Source organism: Bidens hawaiensis, unplaced genomic scaffold (genome assembly GCF_021521415.1).
Source record: "Bidens hawaiensis isolate Kalapana, Puna unplaced genomic scaffold, B.hawaiensis_p1.1 tig00033132_1, whole genome shotgun sequence".
Lineage (NCBI taxonomy): Eukaryota > Viridiplantae > Streptophyta > Magnoliopsida > Asterales > Asteraceae > Bidens > Bidens hawaiensis.
This window is the reverse complement of record NW_027495665.1, coordinates 84,161-109,543: the sequence shown is the minus strand read 5'-3', so window position 1 is coordinate 109,543 and position 25,383 is coordinate 84,161. Positions and strand designations below refer to the sequence as shown.

Genomic DNA, 25,383 nt, shown 5'->3' with positions numbered 1-25,383 from the left:
ACAATTGTAAAACTCAAGCATATAAACGGAAGTCTTATTCTTTTGTTTTTAATTAACAACCATAGTATATTGAATTTAAACATAGCATTAAGGACATACCATTTGCCTACAAACATTCCACGTTTGACAACACGGCCTTATTAGATTTTTTTTTATCACGACATGAAATCCAAACAGTGGTGGCCCAAGGTTTTTAGAGGCTTCAAGCTAACAATTAATTTGGGGCTTTTTTTCAATCTCTTTTAATATAAACCCTCATCCTTTATCCAAACTTGGGACCGGCAATAATAAACCAAAACGTTTATAGTTGGCGGAGTTAAAAATGTTTTTTTAAGTTAAATCTTATCAATGGAAAACAATGCTTACATGAAATTTATATTTCTAGCTTTATATCCGTCTGGTGGACGGGTAGTTTAATGTCATAATGACAAAATTTTAATTATTTGCATTTTGAACTAAAACAATATATGTTTAAGATACAAGTACAACACGTTTAGTATCGACACAAATTTAAGTAAATGAATTAAAATGTAAACTACAAACGACTAGGTAAAACTTTGATCCTAACTTGATCAGGGCTAGGACCATAAAGAAAGGCATGTTCATAGTTCATGGATTGGGGACCATGTAAAATGGAAAATCATACAGTGAACCCGGACCAAACTACTAGTAATAGATACTTCGAAAACAAGGGCAAGTAGCAAATAACAATGGGAAAGGATTCAATTAGGCAGATTCTAAATTTCTAATACAATTGGGCAAGAATTCAATTTGGGCAAATTATAAACTGCCAAATCAGTATATAGACAAAGGCATATGATAACAATAAACTAACATCAAATTGGCAGAATCTACTAGCAATTTAGTAAATCCACTTGAACCAACAATCGAAATAAAAAACTGCACACTTGAACCAGATGCAGATAGCTCTCAGCGTCGGAAGTCGAAACCAGAATTGAAACCAAAATTTGCAATTGCCAGTTCAATCACTGATTAAAAATAAAAGAATATAAGAACCAGGGAATCTGAGAATGCTATTGTTGTATAAACAAAGAATCTGAAACTTACTTGGTATATAGATGAACATGAAGGAAATAAATGATTGATATTATATAGCAGTTAGCGATTAATGATGATTTCCACTTTCCAATCCCTAAATTTCGTAATTCCGTGATAGTCGCTTGGGATCCTCCATTCTTGTTTCCACCGGTCTTCCAGTGAACGAAGGAACGGCAAAAAAAGCTGAAAACCTTAATATATTTTTTTAAATTATGGGGCCTCTATATTTTTAGGGCCTAAAGCCCTAGCTTGGCCCAAGATGCCTATTGGGCCGGCCCTGAATCCAAACTTGTAGAGCAGCTATCCCGACACAAGATTTTTATGGATCTTAGGCATATAAAGCATGTTAGAAAATTTGAAGAAATATGAAAAAAAAAAAAAAAAAGAGTTTTTTCATTAAGTACAAAACGACAAGTACGCGCACCCGACTTCAGCTTAAAAAGATATGTAACTACGGTTAATATAATTGTTAACTGTTTCATTGACATTATATATTGTGAGGGCTTCGTAAAGAATCAAACAATGCCCAAAACAGAGCTAAGATGAATATGATATTAAAACGGAGGGGCGTAATTTTTAAACGAATTAGGCTCCCATGAGCCCTTGATGGCGTACGAGCACCACTAATGCTGCCCTTGGGTGCGTGTACTCAGCGTGGGCTCCACAACCTTCAAGGGTTCATAAAGCTTGTGATTCCTTTAAAGAACATGCCTAAATTAGGAGCGTTCCTCCTTAAAAACCATTTCTCTTCACCAATGTGGGACAAGTATTTTGACAACTTTAACATTCCAAACAACCAACTTCGAACATTGATGTCTCACTCATCTCAGCTCCGTTTTGGACGTGGTTTAATTCGTTGCGAAGCTCTCACAACATAGAATACATACAAAATGGTTAGCAATGATATTAACCAGAGTTACATATAGTATAACTACATCCAAAATGTGTGAACTACATTTTTATACTTGATGAAAAAAAACTCATCATTTCCATATTAATCCAAAATTTTCCTAACAGTGATCACCTTTTCAAACTTTACATCAATCATCTGACTAATCGGTAGTGATCAACCTTAAAGGTCTCACTAATGGGTAGTGGTTAATAATTGCCCTTTAAGCTCTCTTGAAATCTTTCTACGTAAGTGGCTGTGTATTACAATACACCACCTTCTTCTGTTGTTATGCTGTACCATGAAAACAGGATGAGACTGTTAAAATCATTCATATTATAAAGAATATGGGATTGCTTATTTCACCTCTTATAACTTATAACTTTCACAAAAAAGTCATAAGGTGTTTGGCAAAGTTGAGTTAAGGGGAAATAAGTTACAAGGAGGTGGAAATAAGGAATACCAAGCACCCCTATATATATCTGGTGCTTAATGTACAAACTTTTTATTAATGTTGGGGAATGGTTTCCTTAAAAGGTATATTGAAATAGAGTATGAAAGATGCATTAATTTCGGATAAGTTCAAGAAAAAGTGTCAAGAAAGGTTAAAAAAAATTAGTTTTGCCTTGTGATAGGCAAATGAAGTTTAGCTACCCATTTGTGTAATCTACTTTAGTTGGCTCACATTGATTTGGAAAATCCTTATCCAACAATTTTGACATACAACTTCTCTAAAACCATGTTTATAAATGATGCAGAATGGGCATGGTCGTGCCACGGTCCTGACAATACCAGCACTGCAGAAGCTAGTAGATAATGCTGCTGATGGTAGTCAGTAACGGTCTTGTATGAAATCAGTTTTTCCAATCAACAAGACTCGTATTGAAGAACCGAATGCTGTTTACCAGAACATGAACAGCGTGATAACGTTATAGCATTTGCTGATGAAAGTCAGAAAAACTAGATAAAAGATTCATATGTTGCAGTTTTTCACCGCGTATGTTTCAAATTTCAACCTTAAAACCAACATTGCATAACCAGAAAGTAAATTTATTCATACACCAAGTACCATTTCATTACATAACATTAAACGGCATCCGAATTCAACACATTCCACATCAGAAAAACACCAACAAAAGACCCTTAATTCCCACCACGGAGACGAAGAACAAGGTGAAGGGTGGACTCCTTTTGAATGTTATAGTCAGCAAGGGTACGCCCATCCTCCAGTTGCTTACCAGCAAAGATCAACCTCTGCTGGTCCGGTGGGATGCCCTCCTTATCCTGGATCTTCGCCTTCACATTATCAATCGTATCCGAACTCTCCACCTCCAAAGTAATCGTCTTCCCAGTCAAAGTCTTAACAAATATCTGCATACCACCACGAAGACGGAGGACCAGATGAAGTGTAGACTCCTTCTGGATGTTGTAATCCGCGAGGGTTCGGCCGTCTTCAAGCTGCTTTCCAGCGAAGATGAGCCTCTGCTGGTCGGGTGGGATACCTTCCTTGTCCTGAATCTTGGCCTTCGATGGTATCCGAGCTTTCGACCTCTAAAGTGATGGTTTTGCCGGTGAGAGTCTTGACAAAGATCTGCATCCCTCCTCTTAATCGGAGGACAAGGTGCAGGGTGGATTCCTTCTGGATGTTGTAGTCGGAGAGGGTGCGGCCGTCTTCGAGCTGCTTTCCAGCGAAAATAAGCCTTTGCTGGTCCGGGGGGATTCCCTCCTTGTCTTGGATTTTCGCCTTGACGTTGTCGATGGTGTCGGAGCTCTCGACTTCGAGAGTGATTGTCTTTCCGGTGAGAGTCTTAACGAAGATCTGCATCTGTATAACCAAAATTAATCACAAAATATTAGAGACCTGATCTACAACATATATGATAAATGAAAAATTAATCGGCGTCTGGTCGGTGAGCAACAACATATAACATATATGATTACTGAACAATTAATCGGCGTCTAGCAGGCACGGTACCCACTAGGCATTAATAACGAATCAATCGATATCTAGTCGGGATTTTTACAACCACCTTTATTCCATCATATATTCATGAAGTATTATTGAACAAATAAACCAGATCCAAAGGCCAAATTGAAAGCCCAATGAAAGTAGCTAATACAATAGAATAAAGACAAATAATTAAAAGAAGAAGCAAATATAAAAGAAACGTACCTTGAGAATTTGAGTATTGATTGATATTAGGAATCAGATTGATTTGTGAATGAAGAAAGGGTTGAATTTATAGGGCAAGGAACGAAAGCCTTCCAAGGGGTAGGAAATAGAGGTAACGAATGACAATGTGACACGTGTTTCAATGGAGTGGTTGTTTGTTGACGTACGCCAAGGTCGGGAAATAGTGGTTGCCTTTAATCAATATCCTTTTCTTTGTCAAAGCTGAGGCTAGCTTCGTGCCACAACCACCTTCCTTTAAAACTTTTACCGAATTTTTATTTTATTCTTTTTTTTAATATTTAATTAGGGATTCAAATCAGGCTCCCCATATTTAGAAAATGCGGTAGCCTAAATATAAGAAAGTCGGTATTTTAAACAAAAACGATTCAAACTAGTATAATATTTGATCCCGTGCTACCAAAATCATAACAAAACTAAAAATTTTTCATGACGAAAACAGTACTAAATTCGATATTGCATACGATATTTACTATAATAAATCTAATGGTAGAACTGTAGTAGTTTTTACCTGTATAATAAATCTGTTTTACATTCACTATAATTCGATATTGTATACGGTGTTGTGCTATATCTCTCATTTAAATAAAGACAATATCTTTATTATTTATTTTAATGAAACAGGATTCAATTTTCTTACATAAATCATATCATCAAACACGTTTCTTCTGCTTTTAGAAGATTAAAGAAAAAAATAAAAAACCAGAGAGAGCCTAGTTGGTTTTGGTGCAAACTTTTCTAACTTCACCCTGAGAACCAGTAAGAACCCCAATTCGACCCATTTTAATCATAGATACACCAAAATCCTTAAAGAAAGTGGAACTGTGGCTAATAGCTTGAACCAAGTACACTTTAGTCTTTGGGTCATTAAGCAAGGCTGCATCTGATTGAAGAAGCCCCCTCCTCTTGGTCACTAGTCTGTAGTAAGCGTCATCAAACGTCTTGAAGCTCCCCGGGTCCAACTCAGCTAATGTGGTTTGGTCTCTTGGCTTGCACTTCAACTTTAATCTTGCAATGTAGTTTTGGTCCATGGTGGGATCCGTATCTCCTTTCCCAGTGAAGTTGTAGAGTCGGTTTTCAAATGACGAGCAATGAGACATCCCTATGGTATGCCCTCCTATACACGATAAAAATTTGACATATTAGTTACATGTAGTGTCAAAACCGATAATAATTATATGTGATGGTGGAGCATCGTTTATGTAAATTAATTGGCATAAGAATACCGAAGAGCGTACCAGAGAGAACAACAAGGTCTTTTGTGTTTAGTCCCCTTAGTGCAAAAGATTGTTTCAAAAACGTGATGTTTGAAGAAGGTGGTGGCAATCCTGTTACAGGATTTATAGGATCGCTATGTTAGAATAAATATATATTTTATATATATTTATATATGGCCCTTATAATTATTTATCTTATTATTGATCATTGACCTAAATAACCTTATGTTTATAACTGGTAAATCCTTGATGGACGGAATTACCCTTACTAACATTAATAGGGTTTCCCCTTGGGTGTATATATAGAGAGCTTACTAGAGAGGTTAATAACTAATGATGAATAATAACACCATAAGAATCATCCCCTACCTCTCTCTCTCAAATCGTGTTCATTAAGAACACCTAATCTCCATCCTAACCATACACCCTAAAGGGGAACTCGATCAGATTAAGAAGATGTCAATCTCAAACATCACTGGATTATCAGGTATTACATATTTCCTTGTTTCCATTATATCATCGATTATAGAAACTGATCAACATGTGGTATCAGAGCATGATGTTGATTAATCAGTTTCTTCGATGTCCATAAAAACTGGAATTAAAATAGGAAACGAGTTTTTGATTAAAACCCTTAAGTTTACGGTTTTGATCATCATCATAAAACTGATTGGATCTGATGTTCGTATTACTTCTAACGAATTGTTAGGTCTGATTAAAACCTGTTCATTATAAAAACCTGTTTTTTTTCGAAATCTGTTTTACAAAACTTTCAGATTTCGATTCCAGTATTAAATATGATAATATAATCGAAAACAGTTTCGTAAAATTCTTGAAACTGTTCTTGTTTTTTTCGAAGATGTTCTTGAAGAACATCATAATTTTCGAAAACTAACCTTAATTAGGATTAACTTGGGAAAATGAAATATGTTAAAGAGATAATATTATCTCTAAGTTTAATTTCAAAATCTTTTAAATAAAATAAAAGATATAATTTTGAAATCTTATTAAAATTAAAGATAATCTAAAACTTTAAAGAAATAATATTATCTCTAAGTTTAATTTCAAAATCTTTAATATAAAATAAAAGATATAATTTTGAAATCTTATTAAAATTAGAGATAATCTAAAACTTTAAAGAGATAATATTATCTCTAAGTTTAATTTCAAAATCTTTTAAATAAGATAAAAGATATAATTTTGAAATCTTATTAAATTTTGAGATAATCTAAAACTTTATAACAGAATCTCCCAAATCCCTTAAAATTAGGAAAAGGTTATCAGGTTGATTATTCTTTTCGAATTCTGCTAATGTTGCGAATCAAGGCATCTATTCGCAACAACTGGACTCTAATCGCAACAAATGAAATGTTGCGAAATCGCATGATGTTGCGAGAATTACATATTATCTTGCGAGTAACATGTTGCGAATGTCCACTAATTATGTTGCGATCAGAACCTAGCATCACAGAATGTTGCGAAGGGACATATGTTGCGAAAAGTCACTAATGTTGCGAACCTTAAGATGTTGCGAGTATTACTTAAGATGTTGCGACGAGCTAATTTTGCAAGATGTTGCGAGTATTACCTATTGATGTTGCGATCAGCCCATAAAATCTCAGGATGTTGCGAGTACTCTTAATCGCAACAATTATGTTGCGAGTGCTTTAAATCGCAACAATGCTGATTACATCACAACAACTCCATTCGCAACATCTCTCATAACAACATCATTCGCAACATCTCTTATAAAACATCAATCGCAACATTACTTATGACTGCACTGTTCGCAACATCTAAAATCCCCTAACCAAATTCGCAACATCACTTCGAAGAAATCGCAACTTTACTTATATCTTACATGTTGCGAAATGATCAGAAACCCTTATATATAACCTAACTGATTAAGGGGCCCTGCTCCGTTAAATTACTTAACTTAAATAACACTTATAGTTCACTTCTGCCCAACGGTGATGTGTAACCTAATATTGTTATTTAAGTCCAATTAAGTATGTCACTTAAAAGTGTATGTCCTAACATTATCAGACATTCGCATGACTTTAGTTTTGCTTAACTTAAACAACACTTCATGAGTTCACTTCTGCCCAATGGTGATGTGGTAGCTTAACAAAGTTGTTTTAGTCTAACTAAGCATAGTCATCTAAAAGATGAGTATCCTAAAATTGCTTGATACTCAAATGACATTAACTTTGCCTTAAATACCTTAAATGTCTCAATTCTGCCCAACGGTGATTTGTTACATTTATGTATTGCAAACTTACCTTGTGCATAACAACTTGATTGTTCCAATTCTGCCCAACGGTGATTTGTTACAATTATTTTCGCACAAGAATTTTATACTTAAATAATACATTTTCTGCCCAACGGTGATCTATTTTATTTAAGTATAATAAAATTAATTTTGGTGTTATACTTAAAATTATCACATCTTCATAATGATCCTTACATTAATGATCCTTCATTAATGATCCTAATTTCAGTCTGCCTTATTAGATTACCCATAACATAAATCACTCTAAAATTCTTCTATAAAGTTTGAATCTCAAACCTAAATCATCCACTCTTATTACAAAACCTAAGAAGAGTTTTGCTTCTAAAAGGGTCTTATAAAATTTGCCCTTTTAAGTCTTGATTATCCTTAAAGACTTGAAATTCTTACTGCTCATTCTGATAAAAGTATTACAGAAAAACACTTGAGCATAATCAGTGGGATAAATAAATATGTCTCTTATGATAATCAAGAACTCCTTACATGATTCCTATCAGGTGAGCAATTACGGATTCTAAAATTCCTAAGACTAACGTTTTTTTTTCTTCAATGGAAATAATATAATCAAAACAATTCCTAAGATGCATGCAAAACACTCTAATTCTAAATAAAAAGGTTAATTGGCATTTGTGAATACATCCTAATATTTAATTCCATGACCCATAAACTGAGAGCTTATACATGGAACTTAATGAAGTCTTTTCAGTGTATTACTTTTCCACCAGTACAATTAGATGCCTTAAGAATCAACTATAACACTCAGAAGTACTAAAGGAAACTGAGTGTGTTGCTAGCAATATATGTACAGGAAAAGGAATGCCTAAAATTGAAAATCAAATGTTATTCACCTTATTACCACTAAACCTTAAAAGAGGATAGTTCTAAAGTCTTGAAACAAAATACAAGTACTGCTTCCAGCTCTAAGTTCTCAAAGGGAAAGTCTCACTGCAAAATCATGCCATTAGACTAGGCACGAGCAAAGAGACTATCCATACCTCAAGGGAACAGTTGGCTAAGAAAGGTAGTTACCAATTAATGATATTTAACTCCACTAATATTAATATCCCTATTAACACATGTTAGTTGAGTTTAGTTTTATACGTTTCCTTATCAGAAATCGATAATAATTAAGATGAGAGTCAGTGACTCATTTAATGTTAAGGTTGTAAGAACCATAAAAGCTGTTTTGTATTAAGCTTTATGATACCTTAAACATTCTAGAGTTTACTCAGAATTTAGTATCAATACTAAAGCTACATTTTGACAGTTATAAGGTTTTAAATGACCAAAACAAAGTCACTACTAACTAAAACTATCATATTATCGGTCGTTATTATCTGAATAGAAACCTTATAAGATAAAACTAAGCGATGCTACAAATTTCACAACCTTTTGTTATCATAGAAATGAGAATTTAACAAAAGATAAATGAGACTTACGTACTTCATCCATTAAGACCAAAATTTTCATGAGAAATCATGACTCGGTTGACAAAGGATGAATTGCCATTAAATCTCATTCTTAGTGATTTGAAAGCATGTGTTAAATGCCCTAAATATAAACTGGATAAAGGGAGTAAGTGAGGTCCACCATAAGTTATAATTCACTGCTATTAGTGGAGCTTAGAAGAATATCAACTTGTATCTAATCCGTTTCCTACTAGACAAGTTCTTTAAAGAAATCAATTCATATATACTTATCAGTATTCCTTCTAAATATGTCCTTAAAATTTCTTATGAAATATGGACAATAAGGAAATCAAGTCTAAAATGTATGAAAGTTTCCTATGACATGAATCGCCAAAACTTGTATGGAGTTTTAGAGGCCTAAAAGATCAGTGGGAGCACTGAGTTTCCTTATATGCAAGAGATGGGGGAGAAACAACTTAATCTACCTCATAAAACATCCCTTGTATAAGACACTGCTCCATTATATCTTGTCTCCTTAACATTTAATGCTACTCCTAACAAATTTTGTTGGATACCTAAATATGGGAAAACTTAGATTTCTTACCAAGACTAATTAATATAATCCTTAATTAGAATTTATTGGTCTTCTGATGTTGACCCTAAGCATGCTGAATTCTTACATATTTCTAAGTCAGTAGGAGCAGTAAAAGTCCTTATCATAACTTGGCTAAGTACAAGACGCGGGGGGAGAGATTGTCGCTTACTTTAACTCCGATTACACCTCTTGTACACCATACTGCACCAACTCTTACATACTTAGAAACTAATATTGCTCCTAATATACCTGAAAATATGAAACTCCTTATAAACCCAATAATCAACTCAGGAGGTCATCTAGGTCTCAAAGGCCTACTAACTTTGATGATTATGTACCCTACCTGACTAAAGATTAAATGGATTTTGGAAGGTTTAATGATCCTACCTCTTCTAATTAAACCATTAGTATCAATCAATCTTCTAAAATAGTATAACGTTTGGGATTTGGTTGAATTACCTAAAAGGTAGTCATTACTAAACTAAATCTGAATGAATAACGTTAATACACTAAAGGTATGATTGATTGATAAAGGTATACTCAAGAGGGAATAAATTATCAAAGAACCTAGTTCCTTGTCTTACAAAAGGTTACTTTGAGGATCATCACTGTTCTAGTAGCTTATAATAATTTAGAGCTACATTACATGAACATTAAAACAAATTTCCCTAACACTGGCCTACATGTTCGTAAAATAACCTGTAAGTTCTAAACTGAAGGTTAAGAACACTTAGTTTGTAAGTCAATAAAATCCATGTATGGGTTGATGCAAGAATCAATAATGAAATCATAATGCAACTCTCTTCATCAAGAACTAAGTGGATTGATTTACCTACCTCAAGATGAGTGGGAGCAACTAATGTAAACTTGTCCTTATATAGATGACATTCTTTTGACAAGTATATGTTACATGAGTCAAAGTATTGTTAACGCACATCTTGACCTAATCAATCTCGGAGATACCTCTTATTTAATAGTTATCAAAATACACCGAGATAGACTCATTAGTTTTATATGTTTTACATGAAACGGGTCCTTACACTTGTAACATACAATATTGCTCTCCTTTAGAGGCTAATAGGATAAATGAGATTATTTCCTTATGCATCATTAATTAGATGCCTTAAGAAGGTTCAAATCTATACTCGTTTAGATATTGGTCACATTGCTAAACACTAGACTAATTATTTCTATTGTGAAGCATCTGATAAAATATCACAATATCTCTAAGAAACGAGACACAATAATTTAAAGAAGAAGAAGTGAGAACTAAAAAAAAAAAAAAAAAACGGTTGACTACTAATATTCTAACTTTGTCAACTTCTGGGTATATCTTTATGTCAGCAGACATTACTATCTCATGAAGGAGTCCTAACTAACTGATAACAACGACCTAAGTTATAATGACATAATATGTTGCTGATCATAACGCAACGTGTCACTAAATGTTGTTGGAAAACTTTATCAGTTGACTCATAATTTATTAACTTCATATAAATCCAATATTGAAGACTTATTGTGATAAAGTCAGCTACCCTTATTTCTTGAACAGTAACAGTTCAAGCGGAGCTGCATTAGAATTCGATACAAGTCTAAATTATTGTTCGCTTATGACTTAAGAACAAATAGAGGAAACTAAACTTTTGTATCGAATGCATTCATGATATGCTTATGGATCCACTAATTAAAGGTCTGTCACCCATAAGTCTCCTAAATGGCCAATAATAGAGACGGGTTTTACCAATGACCAAGCGCAACTGCGTATCGTACTATGAATGATTAATTATTAATTTTTCCTCATACGTTGAAAATTTGTTTTGTCTCTAAATACGTTCATGCATGCCTAAAGACGTATAGACACTAATTATACAAATCAACGGTAAGGGCTTATTTGTCAATTTGATCCTAAAGTTAGGTTTTAAATTTGAGTTGTAGTATGATTAATGGGGGTCCTGAGTCGAATATTGATTCAACGACTGTATTTCTCTGCTGCAATTTGGGTTTAGAACTAAAATGAGTATTAACCTCTGATCAGACTAATCTAATGCTCATAATAAATAATTACTAGGCCAAGTGGGAGAATGTTAGAATAAATATATATTTTATATATATTTATATATGGCCCTTATAATTATTTATCTTATTATTGATCATTGACCTAAATAACCTTATGTTTATAACTGGTAAATCCTTGATGGACGGAATTACCCTTACTAACATTAATAGGGTTTCCCCTTGGGTGTATATATAGAGAGCTTACTAGAGAGGTTAATAACTAATGATGAATAATAACACCATAAGAATCATCCCCTACCTCTCTCTCTCAAATCGTGTTCATTAAGAACACCTAATCTCCATCCTAACCATACACCCTAAAGGGGAACTCGATCAGATTAAGAAGATGTCAATCTCAAACATCACTGGATTATCAGGTATTACATATTTCCTTGTTTCCATCTATACGACACGTATACTCTGTTAGAGTTAGGTATTAATTAAGTGTTTATCAACTCGCAAAACATTATATTTAGTAGCTAACCTAACTCAAAAGCCCTTACCTTGATGATCCATCTATAATATTGCATAATACATTTTAAAAAGCATTTTATGTTGTTTTCAATGATAAAATATCTGTGCAAAGAGCCAACGACTTAAATCCACAACCACTTGTTTAATAAATATAACTTCTAATAAAATAAAATTAATTATTTTATTAAAGAAACATGCGTTTTCCTCACTACCTCTTGGATGTTATTATGAAAATAAATACAAATCTTTTTGTTATTTAAATGTATTTTAAGCAAGTATGTTTTATGATTAATTAGATCCATAATTGTTTTGTTATATTTCATAATTATAACATATAGAAATTTAGTATAAAAAAAGAGAAAAAAGTGGTTACCTTTAGGTGAAAAGATAGCTTCTCTCTCATTGTCAACGCTAGGATTACTCACCTTCTTATCTTCTTTTCTGGATAAACTCCTAGGCAACTAATAATTAGACAAATACAATAATTTAAAAAAACATATTTTGGTAAAAGAAACTAGAAGTATAGCACATTTCAAATAACAAACTAAAGAGCATTCAGCTGTTACAAATGTAGTTTCTGTTGCACTTATGAAAAAAAGTTCAAACCAAACTGCTAATTATGATTTTGAGGGAAGTCACACTAAACTGAATCGTTTTTGGTTAGTTAGACCGGCTTGAAATATTTTTAAAAAATTTATATACATGTTTTTTCGAAAAAAAAGTTTTTAATGATCCTGACAATACCAGCACTGCAGAAGCTAGTAGATAATGCTGCTGATGGTAGTCAGTAACGGTCTTGTATGAAATCAGTTTTTCCAATCAACAAGACTCGTATTGAAGAACCGAATGCTGTTTACCAGAACATGAACAGCGTGATAACGTTATAGCATTTGCTGATGAAAGTCAGAAAAACTAGATAAAAGATTCATATGTTGCAGTTTTTCACCGCGCATGTTTCAAATTTCAACCTTAAAACCAACATTGCATAACCAGAAAGTAAATTTATTCATACACCAAGTACCATTTCATTACATAACATTAAACGGCATCCGAATTCAACACATTCCACATCAGAAAAACACCAACAAAAGACCCTTAATTCCCACCACGGAGACGAAGAACAAGGTGAAGGGTGGACTCCTTTTGAATGTTATAGTCAGCAAGGGTACGCCCATCCTCCAGTTGCTTACCAGCAAAGATCAACCTCTGCTGGTCCGGTGGGATGCCCTCCTTATCCTGGATCTTCGCCTTCACATTATCAATCGTATCCGAACTCTCCACCTCCAAAGTAATCGTCTTCCCAGTCAAAGTCTTAACAAATATCTGCATACCACCACGAAGACGGAGGACCAGATGAAGTGTAGACTCCTTCTGGATGTTGTAATCCGCGAGGGTTCGGCCGTCTTCAAGCTGCTTTCCAGCGAAGATGAGCCTCTGCTGGTCGGGTGGGATACCTTCCTTGTCCTGAATCTTGGCCTTCGATGGTATCCGAGCTTTCGACCTCTAAAGTGATGGTTTTGCCGGTGAGAGTCTTGACAAAGATCTGCATCCCTCCTCTTAATCGGAGGACAAGGTGCAGGGTGGATTCCTTCTGGATGTTGTAGTCGGAGAGGGTGCGGCCGTCTTCGAGCTGCTTTCCAGCGAAAATAAGCCTTTGCTGGTCCGGGGGGATTCCCTCCTTGTCTTGGATTTTCGCCTTGACGTTGTCGATGGTGTCGGAGCTCTCGACTTCGAGAGTGATTGTCTTTCCGGTGAGAGTCTTAACGAAGATCTGCATCTGTATAACCAAAATTAATCACAAAATACCAGAGACCTGATCTACAACATGCATCGCGTAAATATTCATATCATATGCGGTGACGAGGGTTCATATCATACTATCATATATTATAGTTATAAATATTAAATAGCATAGCACAAAATCATAGTATTAGTTTTAAGGTTTTATATACATATATATATTAATTAATAACTTATATACATATAAATTAGTTAGTGTTACAGAAAAGACGTGTTCAGGCTAGGGATTGCTTAAGTTGATGATAAATTAAAATAATATAGTAGGATTATAAAGATCAAGAACAAGAAAATCTAAAAGGTATCGTACCTTGAAAGCTGATTTGTAGACTAGGGTTTTGAGAGAAGATAACAATTAAGTGTGAGGAGAGGGGATGATTTGGGGTTGAATTTATAGGGAAACAAACGGAAGTCTTCAACGAGAAGGAAAGAGATCCAATTAGATTATGACACCGTGTACAAGGGTTTAGGTATTTGGTTGCTGCACGGAATCTATGGAGAGTTTGTCGGCTTCTGTAAGTTGCCGTTGGCTTATCGCCAATACTTTTCTTTTGTTTTTGGGTTTCAACTTTGAAGAGATTCTATTTCTAGAAGATATATGAATAAAAATGATGAATATTTTTGTTCTTTTAAACTTCTACATGATGTTATTAAAGTTTTAATATTTCATTTCAGTTGTTACCAAATATGTAATACCAAGTAATATTGGAGCTAATTGGGGGGACCAATGACTCGTTAGTGGTTCAAATAATCGTTAAAAAGATGTAATGATAATGAATCATTAAAAGTACTTTTAAAACGGTTAAATCTTATATTCTAATTATTCACTTTATACTTTTAAAGAAATTCAGATTTTAGGAAAGTATTACATACTCCAAAGATAAAAGTGAGGGCATATTATATTTTTAAAATGCATATATGGAATCATGAAATAATATAAGAACAAATATATAAAATTAAAGTACAAAATTGTAAGAGATTAGACATCTAAAATAGAAAATTTAATTTCTCTCTATTTTTTCCTAATTTATATTTATATTATTGATAAAACTTAATTGATACAAAATCACGTTTCTTAAAATCAAATATTGATACAATCGTAATTAATCATTCTATATTGGATTGAGTGTTATCTTTGTCATGTTATTATTTTAATTAGTTTTAAACTGCAGCCACTCGTATAATTAAAAGTTGATAAAAGTTATGTAATAGTTGTCTAATAAAAATTGTGTAATTATTAATGTTCAATTTATATTAGAAAAGTTAGCATGTCATAATTACTACGGTTTTTCCGTCAACAAGTGGGAAACAAATCACAACTTAATCAAATGGTTCATGAGCAAATGGGAAAGTAGATAACAAAAGTTAATAAATTATATGCATAGTGGTGATGGTGGGCAGCAAAAGTTAATAAATTATATGCATAGTGGTGATGGTGGGCATGGATTAGAGGATTTGGTGAGGGTGGAAGGATATAGACAATTTTTCTTGGGCAACAGAAATAAGATAGTTTTGACTTTGAGGATCTTCATGAAAACATTCACAATTCAGAACGGTCTAGCACTCTTTAATACATTTTATTCAAAACTTCAGTTATAATTGTTTGTTTTTTTTTAACAGCTAAACTTTTTGAACAGCTAAATGTTATGTACTAACTACTATGGGTTTGAACCCATATTTAACACCCAAACCATCGTACCATCCCACCAGAGCAGGAATAGATAATATTATCGTTCAAGTTTTAATCTAAAACACCACCTGAAGAACAAATATAAGTTTTAAGTTTTGAGATTTAAGATCAAGAACATGTATGGGCGGTGGATGAGGCACCAACCAAAACCTATTACACCTATTTGAGTATGTGTTGTTTCTTTCATTTCCAATACCATATGCTCATCTCAATCATTAATTGTCCGTTGATTTAAAACCTAAACAATCGATCATCCAGATGAAGTTATTGAGAACAACTGAATCTCAAAACATCCTTAAAAACACGCATAAAGACTGGAAGATTGTTAGAAATATGCATAAAGGCGGGAAAATTCTCCGAAACTAGCAAAAATGTTAAATGAATGAGCATTAATGGAAGAAACATAGGAGCATGATGATTGTAGTTCAAACCATGAACAGTTGTTAGCCATGTTGGTACATATGCGAGTTCTTGCTTGCTTCTCAAACTACAACCATAGATATATAAACACTCATAAAAATGGCATTTTTTCTGATTTTCTAAAAACCGGATCACCAACAGTCCATGCTAGATCTGACTTGCCATCTTGCATCCTCTACATTCTTGACGTTGCATACAAAAAAAATAAAAGATGTTACTAATCCTTAATAGCTTTAACAAATAGCAAGTAGATAATTATAAAAATGTTCGGATTACGTAAGTTAGCTAGTTTCATCAGTTTTTTTTATTTATTTATATTTATTTTTTTATTTTGGTATCTAAACCATTATAAGCTTATTTGCAAGTTATCGAAATCAAATCAGAAAATTTCCTCATTGTTTCTCTGATTACATAATTTATCCTAAAAAAATCAATATATACATGATAACGCGTAACGTTTCTAAGGCCAAACTTGACCCAAAACATCCCTCTTCTTATACTGTCGATCCCACGACCAAGGAACATCTGCATGACAAACAATAAATTCAATGTAACTGTTAACAAAAACGAGTCGAGTAGTTACTCAAAAGTTATTTTGATAAGTAATTTGTCCATCCAAGATGATTAACATTACTACAAAAAATTATTCTAGTAGATTTTACACAGTTGAGCCATTTGACCATTTACCTTGTCATCTGTATATTTTGTATTTAATAAAATTCTATTTTATTATAAGATGAACTCATAACCTTCTGAAGAATAGCGTTGCGGAGGGAGTTCATATGGCACAGGCAAAGTAATCACATCCGGCAGATGCATTTTCTTGCTGTGTGGTGAAGCCATTGTTACAAGTTTTGTTCTTTTTGCTTCATGAGTTTTCACAGGGGACCCACAATATTTATTCTGAAACGAAATGTTCGTTTAGTAACAAAAAAACATATATTCCTTTACTAAAATGGAGAGACATTAAAAACAGAAACAAACATTTTACCTCGGATGTACTCCCACTTTCGGTACAAGAAAATGCGTGATCATGGCTGATTGATGATGGTAAAAACAGAACCCCAAGCTGCAAGGGTAAAATAGTAAATTCAAGATACAAGGTAGAGGCCCATATGCTGCAAGGGTAAACTATTAGATTGCAATCTTACTCTTTTTGTCTTTCTGATTAAGCATGACACATGTTGTAATTGTCTATATCAAACTAACATCTCTCTTCTAATTTAGAAAACCGGAAAATTTCTTATGTGGCACCAATAAAAGTATCCAACTCTGATTATGTTGTATCGTTTTAATACACAAACTTTTTTCACAGAAACGAAATAGTGGTTGTGATTTTTGTTATAGGGGTTGGTCTGATATATATTAGGGTTGGTATTATATTATATGTGGTTTCCTCTTTCCTCTTATTTGTTACAAGTTTGAAGCAAGAAAAGTAATCATTTAACAATCAAAAGTCAGAAAATGTAAGGTTGTTTTGGACACATTATATATAATACCTCGTATGAACGAATCATTAGCTGAGTGTTGTTTTTCTGAAGTGCTCCCCAAGCAGCTTTACTGAGGTTTGATGATGTCAGCAAGAACCATCTGTAAATTTTAAAACAAATCGATAATATATTTGTCGTAAAGAACCAGAAATATATTAGTGATAAATAAAACCAATAATTCCAGCCTCATATGCCTTCAAAAAAAATTTTTTTTTTTAAAAAAAAAGGCAAGCTGGGCCCAAAAATTCCTTTTTTCAATTTTAAAAAAATAACAACAAAGATTAAATTATAAAAACATTAATCTAATTTGCTACACAAAAACAATTTAAAATTTGTAAATATAAGATTACCACCTAAATATAACCCATTCATACTTTCATAGGCACTTACGCAAGGTTTTGACCGTTATAACGAGTAAACGTCTTTATATGAGGCATTGCACGACTGCAACAAACAAAATATATGCATATCAGTATCATGCACAAGTAATTACTTGTGTAATCTACAAAATAATCACAGGTTCATATTACATACCAGCGACCAGTGTGGCTCGCTTTCCATTTTGCCCAGTATTTTTTTAGAAACACTTTCTCTACATTCTTTTGAGGGCTTGGAACACAGCTCCCAGCTGCATAACCCTATCAAATACAAGAAAATATACAACATATTTTGTAAAAATTACCCCTTGTAACCTAGAGCATAAGCTATAACATAATATTACCTCTAGAGAACATCTAATATCCTCGACTGTGGGCCATACAATTAAAGGTTCCCCCGGGCCCAGGGGCTTCTTATCCTCTGAGACTCCTGATGACATTGAGAACGCAAACTCAGTCATCCACTTTTCGTCTAATGAACCTAGAGACGAAAACTGTAACAGTTTAAAAACATTAGTGCAAACGTTATATAAGTAGTAATAATTACTAACTTATGAATAAAATGATTTACGGGTTTTATGCTCAGAAATATATACACTGGCAACTTTTGGCGCGCCCGCGCTCATGGTGACATGTAAGAAAATCAGCATTAGGGGCATTCAAGTATGCTTTTACTCTTTTCAAATTCTCCACTTCTTTTAAATGTGAATCAACTTTTTCATACGAGAATATTTTTTACCAAGAAAAAATTAGACTATAAAATCAAGCATTTCATATCTTTAATCTGGGTATAATTTTTTTCTTTCTTCCAGTATTGTTTTGTATTCCATTATAGAAAAATTTTGTTGGTTTACCATTTATAACTGTGTTGGTACCTTATAATGGTAAACCAACACGGTATTCGCTATAATAGTAAAACAGCACGGTTATATAGTAAAACAACACAACTTTCGCACAGATATATGATAACAGAACAACACCATTTTTTCTAAATAAAGCAAATTAGCAATACCAAATTCAAATTAAAGATAAAAATGCACGAATTTATGATGTATTTTTTTATAAAAAAATAATGCCGTATGAAAAAGCTATCTAAGTTTAAGAAAGTATTGGGGAATTTGAAAAAAAAAATCAACAATTGCGGCTTTACCAAAAATGTCCCTCAAACCTTTTTTTCTGAAAGGCTTTGATCTCAACCATTGATTTCTTTAATCAAAAATTAATAATCCTTCTTAGGCTATTGATGGAATCTATGTTTTGTATTTGAAGTTTGAACCTCCCTCTATACATTACATGTTTGATCAAACATAGCCCAAAAAGACCCAATTAGACACATTCTTAAGAAGAACATGTCGAAACGGCCACAGTATAAAGTGGATACGTGCTCCCTACCTGATATATAAGGGGAGACTTTTGAAACTCTTTATCAAAAACACAATCCTGTAGAACTGAACGGATCTTCATGTGTCCCCATTTTTTAATATTTGAACCCGAATGATATCCAGGTACCGAAGCTATTAGCCTTACCTGAAATTTGTTGTCGCACAGTTTTAATAAAAATCTTTAATTAATGTTAAAAACATCAAAAAAAAACATTTTAAAGAAATACAAAGCAAACACTACCGTAGCTTTGCTGTAACCAAATCTCTTAAAGAAAGATGGATTGATGGTGATGTTGCCTCGTTCAGGAAGGTGAACAGAAAACTCAGGCCACTGCAATTATCAACAATGTGAAATCTAGCAGTAACTACTAAGCAAATGCTAGCACTATCAGCTTTTCATCAGCTTTAGAAGCTTTTAAAAACCAAAACCTTAATTAACACCTCTAGTACCCTAAAAAGAGTTTATTTCGTTTATTTTCGGTTATATACATCAAGCTGTTTGATAATTACTAGGGATGTGAAAGAGCCAAGCCGCCCGAAGGTACTCAAGATTGGCTCACTAAAAGCACGAATCAAGCTGAACTTGCTCATGAGTCTTTTATATGTATAATTTTCATTCAAAATATTAAGTACATATTTATATAATAATTGTTCATTTAAATTTATGAGAAAAACAATTAAATATGTTAACTATAGAAACCTTAAGTAAACTATACATAAAATAAAGTTAACATATGCAATTGATTAAAACTATAAAAAAAGCCGAGCATAAGCTTGAAAAACTACTAGCGAGTCGAGCTCAGGCTTGAAAAACTACTAACAAGCCGACCTCGAGCTTTAGAAACAAAGCTCAAAACGAAACCAAAAACCAAACCGGAATCACCGAACCCAAACAAAAAACGAAGTCTGTTTTTATGTTTTTGTATAAGCCGAATTTTCGGTTCTGTTTGACCAGCTTAGACTAAATTTACCTCGGTTTCTACAAATTTAATCAGGATGCAATAATATAGTACCTTCAGTGCACCAAGATAATCAGTAAGGTCAGATTCAAATCCGCTTCCTTTATCTGAACCATCAGTTTTCCATGGAAAATCTTGCATCCACAAACCCTGGCTTTTGTTATTCCAATCAACATAGATTAAGTTTGCAGTGTGAACAATAATTCTAACTCCTTGAGGGTACACCAGAAACATTGCTTTGGAATGGTGGGTCCCCCATGCAATTGGTAATGGAGGTTTGTGCAAAATCCAATTTGCAGGTTTGTTTTTCTATAAAAAGATACAAAATGAAAAAAAATAAAGAAAATATATAGGTTTGTTCAAATGTATAATATGATAACTTAGATTGATGAAAACCTTCATATGCTCCTGCCTACCGTCACTTTCACCATGAACCACCAAAACATGAGGGATGCTCTTTAGAGTTGGGCATGCTACACCACAAACAAAAACATGATTAAAAAGAAGATTATGTATCACCAATTCACTGATGCCTTAATTATGATTGAAAAACAGTATTAGTGCAAATATAATAATCTAAATCTCCAAATATAAAAAGATTCGCAAGGTTGTATATGTATGCATTAAGATACACTCTGGGTGTTTCAAGTTGTTTGACCCAATCCCATGTAAGTTAACTTTGTTTAAACACAACTTACTCATGAGTAAATACACTGAAACAACATGTAAGTTCTAAATAAACAAAAAAGCCCTAAAGGTGAGTATACATAACTTCTAAACAGTTTTAAGAACTTTAAGATCTCTAACAACCAATCATTTTATTTATTTATGTATTTTGTTTATTTAATGTTACTTTAGGGTAGGTTCGTCATTTATTATATGTAATTTTATGATTAAGCATATGTAATCACAAATTTACATATAAGAATGATAAAACTACCTTCAAATTAAATATATATAAAACTAACAAAAAAATTGGTTTGTTGTTTAAGAGTTATTGAAGTTCTGAAGATATCCAACCCATATGCAGCTTAGATGCAATACCAAAACAGAACCCATATAGCACTTGTATGGATGTTGCTCACCTGACATCAACCAGTCAAGGTCAACCATGTAATTTGAAAGTACGGCAACTAGCACATTCCCCTAGCCGCCATATAAAAAACTAAATCAGAAATATTAATCACACTGCAAGTGTCATAATACATCTGAAATCACTTCTTTTCTGGAAAATATGGAGAATAATTGCCATTTGCTAATCACCTGAATCACATCCCCGATTGACACGGAGTTAGTATTAGCCCATGATTGCAGACCCTTCACTCTCATAAGCCGAAACATTTGTGGAATTTTATCTTTTGGAGGCTTGAAATCGCGAATTGCCTCAACAGATATTTCATTACCTTGAATATCATTATTCATCTCACTCTGCATGTAAAAAAGGAAAAAACTTATTCGCATAAATTAACTAGATACAAACAAATAACTCATTTAATATAAATACTACCTGCAACTTTCTAGCAAGGGCCTCATCTTCAGAAACTTGTCGCAATCGCTTTTGTGAAAGTGAATAATCTTGAACACCTTCAAGTAAAGGTCTTTTTTGTGTGTTTGGGGAATTAGAATCACTCTTTTTTACACCGTTAAGCGCCTTATACTTGAATAAGTAATGCCCAGGGATTAATTCTATAATATCACCATCTTTAATTATTAGCTTTTCACGAGACAAAAGCTTCTTCCTTTGACCCTGAGATCTAACGACAACTGGATTTGTTCCTTCCTATAAGTCAATTTAAATCAAATAAAAGTTGCATTTTTAACATATTTAAAGCATTACAGGGTACATACACATGAAAGATAAAGATATGAAGATAAAAAACATGAAAGGGATAAAGAACAGATTCGTTTGCATATGTAATTAACTCTCAACGGGTATTATACTGAAAAATGAATACAATGCATAGTTCTCCATTATATAGAAAACTAGAATACAGACTAACTGAATGTTCAAACTACTAACGCATAAGTAACAGAAATCTGTAAACAGAAACTGCAGTAACTAACCGAACATGTATACGACTAATTCGTTCATAAACCCAAAACTTTGCAGGTTATGGTGTTTTAGTTACTGCCTATCTCAGAATTCTAAATCTAGCTAGATAAAAGATAGCCTGCTTCATGCTTTCTCTTTAGTTTGAAGCAGATGCAGGTGCGTCAGGAGGCCCATAAATGAACAGAATGTTCATGAACTGTTCGACAAGAAGTTTGAATATTAAATAAACGAACGAACATGAAAAAAAATTTATTCATTCAATTAAACGAACGAACATGAACACTTGTTTTGTTCCTTCATTTATGTTCATGAACGTCTGTTTATGCTCGTTCATTTATGCTCATTTAAGTCCGTTTATGTTCGTTTAAATTTTAACGAATACATAAGTAGTTTATGTTTAACCCTCGCGTGGGCAAAAGTGAAATTGCACTAATTTTGACGGTATTTTACTAATCTCGTGAAAATAACGTTAAAAATGGCGGAAGGTTAATCAGGCATCATGTGGTGTGCGTTGATAGCCGACAGACAAGGGTACACGCACCAATCGGTCGGTGTCCCGATGGTTGAGTGTTATGTGCCTTATGTCCAAGGCTTAATGCAAAACCACTATCGAGCCGGGGGTCTCACCGGTGTCTCGATGGTTGAGTGTTATGTGCCTTATGTGCCTTGTTCAATTTTGTTTATTTGTGTTTAGGTTTCAAACGAACAAACATGAACACAAAAATTTGTTCTATCATATATTCGTGTTCGTGACAGAGGTGTACCCAGTTAAGTAGAAAGGAAGGCACCCCCCCTCTCTTAATTTTTTAATTTTTAGTATTATAGGTACGTGAAAATCCCGAATGCCCCCCCCCCCCTCCCCCTTAAACTTTTGAAACCTCCCTCATGAAATTTAAAAATCGACCCCTAAGAAAAACAAATTGGAATTGTTAAAACTTTAAATATAATTTTATATAAACACTAACTATAACTATAATTACCAATATCCAAATGTTAAAACTAAATTGGTTTAAACTTTACTAGCCCAATTACCATAAGCTTAGGCCCTTCACCCTTAGGCCGTAGCCCATGATTTTAGAAATTTAAACCTTATTAAAACAAAATGAAATATAGCCACAATTGCAAAGAAAAAGAACAAGTAGCGACAGACAGCGCCCGGCCCTTTGTCGGTCGAATTACGGACAGACTTCTGACTTTAGGTAACTTATTAAGTGATTGCATTTGATGGTTAGTTTTATTGTTTTAATTTAATTGATAAGGGAATAGAGATTGGCATTTGAAAAATGATGCAAGTTATGAACTTTAGATTTAAAACAATGCTTGTATGAGTAGACAAGTTTGGATACATTACATTTTAAATTAATTTCATTATGCAATTGTGATAACGTTTGGCGTACTTTTGTTGATTATACAAAATTTAGTTTCTATTATTTTTAATATGACCCAATCCGAATCGAACCGAGAAAAGTTATTATATATAGACAAACCACCCCTTTCTGGGTCCTCATGACCGGTTAAAGTTAAATGAACGAACACGAAGATGCAACCGTTCGTGTTCGTTTACAGAACAACATAATTTATGAAGGTAAGCAAGTGTGTGATAGAACAACATGTGTTTAAAACCTATTTTAAACGCGTTTGACCTAATTATATTATGTACTTGTAATCGCCTAATAAATAATACCTAGTTGGCACCTGGTTAAATTTAAACGAACAAACAGAAGGAGAATTGAAAATGTATACCACGGCTACTTCAACCGAGCCGTCAGCGGAGACGGTGACGGATAAATGCTTGCGGCTGAGTCTCTTGTCAGTGATAGGTATAACATCACGGCCTAATACGTTAACGCCTTTGCTAATTTCAACTCTAGGGATTGAATTTGAAGTGTCATCGTGTAGATTATTATTGTTCAGTGGCACCAAAACCCCAACCTTGTAAATTGGAAAACAAAAATGCGTAAGAACCGATGCTTGTCTGGTAATTGGATGATGATATAATATGGTGCAATTGATTGTATACCTGAGAAGAAGAAGAATTTGCCATTGATTGATCAAGGTGTGATTAGAGGAGCATCACCTGAACCGGAGAACTGTGAACCCTAATAACGAACATGTATATAAAACACAGGAGTTCGGGCTCGGCTCGGTTCATTTAAGTTTTAGCTTGACTCGTGATTTGTTTTTTCAAGCTCTTGTCTGTTATTAAATAATTAATTAATTAATATATATATGATTTTAGTTAGTTTTATAAAATTTGAGAAAAACTTTAGAGGAGCTTAGGCTCGGCTCGAGCTTATGTAGTACTTTAAACGAGCTTCACATACAAGGTTTGAGTTATGGCTCGATAACCAAACAATCTTTAATTGAGGCTCAGGCTCGGTTTGAGCTCGAAAAGGGTCGGCTTGTTTTGAGCTTTCTGTGGATTTGAGCACGGGAAGCTCACGAACAGCTCGACTAGTTTTCACCCCTTATACTATTTGATTTTGTTGTGTAGAATGAGGAGAAAGAAAGGTGTGTGACAATATCAAATATTCAAGAAAAATAGTTTTTATCTTTGTTTTGTTCTTTGAATCACCAAAACAATAAATTTGAGGGTCGGTTTCGATTCCATTGAATGGTCTGATTATCTGTTAATAAAGAACTTCGGTAGTATATATTTGTTTTTTGTGACATATAGCCTAATCTTCTTGTTATTGAACAGTGTCAGTTGCCTCTTATGAAACCTACTTGAATCAGCTAATGTTCGGCGTGAATACTAGTATTTTCATTGACCGGTGCGGATACTGATAATAGGACATAATTCCAAGTCCTTCAATCACTACCACGACTAGCCTAAAACACGCTACAATGATCGAAATTTCTTTAAAAGGTTTAAACCTTTTAGCCTAAAAACTATTTAAAACGCCCAAACAGCACCATGAACATCCCTAGCTTTAGATTTATGTGTTGAATACTTTAACAATGACTAAGTTAGCGAACAGGTGCTATGGGGGTCGTGTCTCCGGGTTGATAAGCCGAACCTAACACAAACCTGAC

At 33.6% G+C, this 25,383-nt stretch overlaps 1 protein-coding gene and 3 pseudogenes across 2 annotated transcripts; all 4 read right to left on the bottom strand.

The window, feature by feature from the left end:
• Nucleotides 1–2,986: 2,986 nt before the first annotated feature.
• LOC143584462 (polyubiquitin 11-like) lies at nt 2,987–3,810 on the bottom strand (annotated as a pseudogene).
• Nucleotides 3,811–4,841: 1,031 nt separating this feature from the next.
• On the bottom strand, nt 4,842–5,486 carry LOC143584463 (peroxidase 27 pseudogene; annotated as a pseudogene). Its single transcript, XR_013144365.1, has 2 exons — nt 5,378–5,486; nt 4,842–5,256 (listed from the first exon to the last, which is right to left on the bottom strand). The product of XR_013144365.1 is annotated as a peroxidase 27 pseudogene (transcript).
• Nucleotides 5,487–13,169: 7,683 nt separating this feature from the next.
• LOC143584461 (polyubiquitin 11-like) lies at nt 13,170–13,971 on the bottom strand (annotated as a pseudogene).
• Nucleotides 13,972–16,432: 2,461 nt separating this feature from the next.
• LOC143584473 (tyrosyl-DNA phosphodiesterase 1-like) lies at nt 16,433–24,391 on the bottom strand. The gene is made up of 16 exons (XM_077066521.1): nt 24,368–24,391; nt 24,091–24,279; nt 21,802–22,074; nt 21,558–21,722; nt 21,380–21,440; nt 20,691–20,767; nt 20,349–20,603; nt 19,577–19,666; nt 19,346–19,480; nt 18,298–18,447; nt 18,111–18,214; nt 17,967–18,020; nt 17,586–17,676; nt 17,078–17,155; nt 16,836–16,989; nt 16,433–16,611 (listed from the first exon to the last, which is right to left on the bottom strand). Exons 1-16 carry the CDS (start codon nt 24,389–24,391, stop codon nt 16,547–16,549), a joined length of 1,965 nt encoding a protein of 654 aa, XP_076922636.1. The 3' UTR covers nt 16,433–16,546.
• Nucleotides 24,392–25,383: the final 992 nt, after the last annotated feature.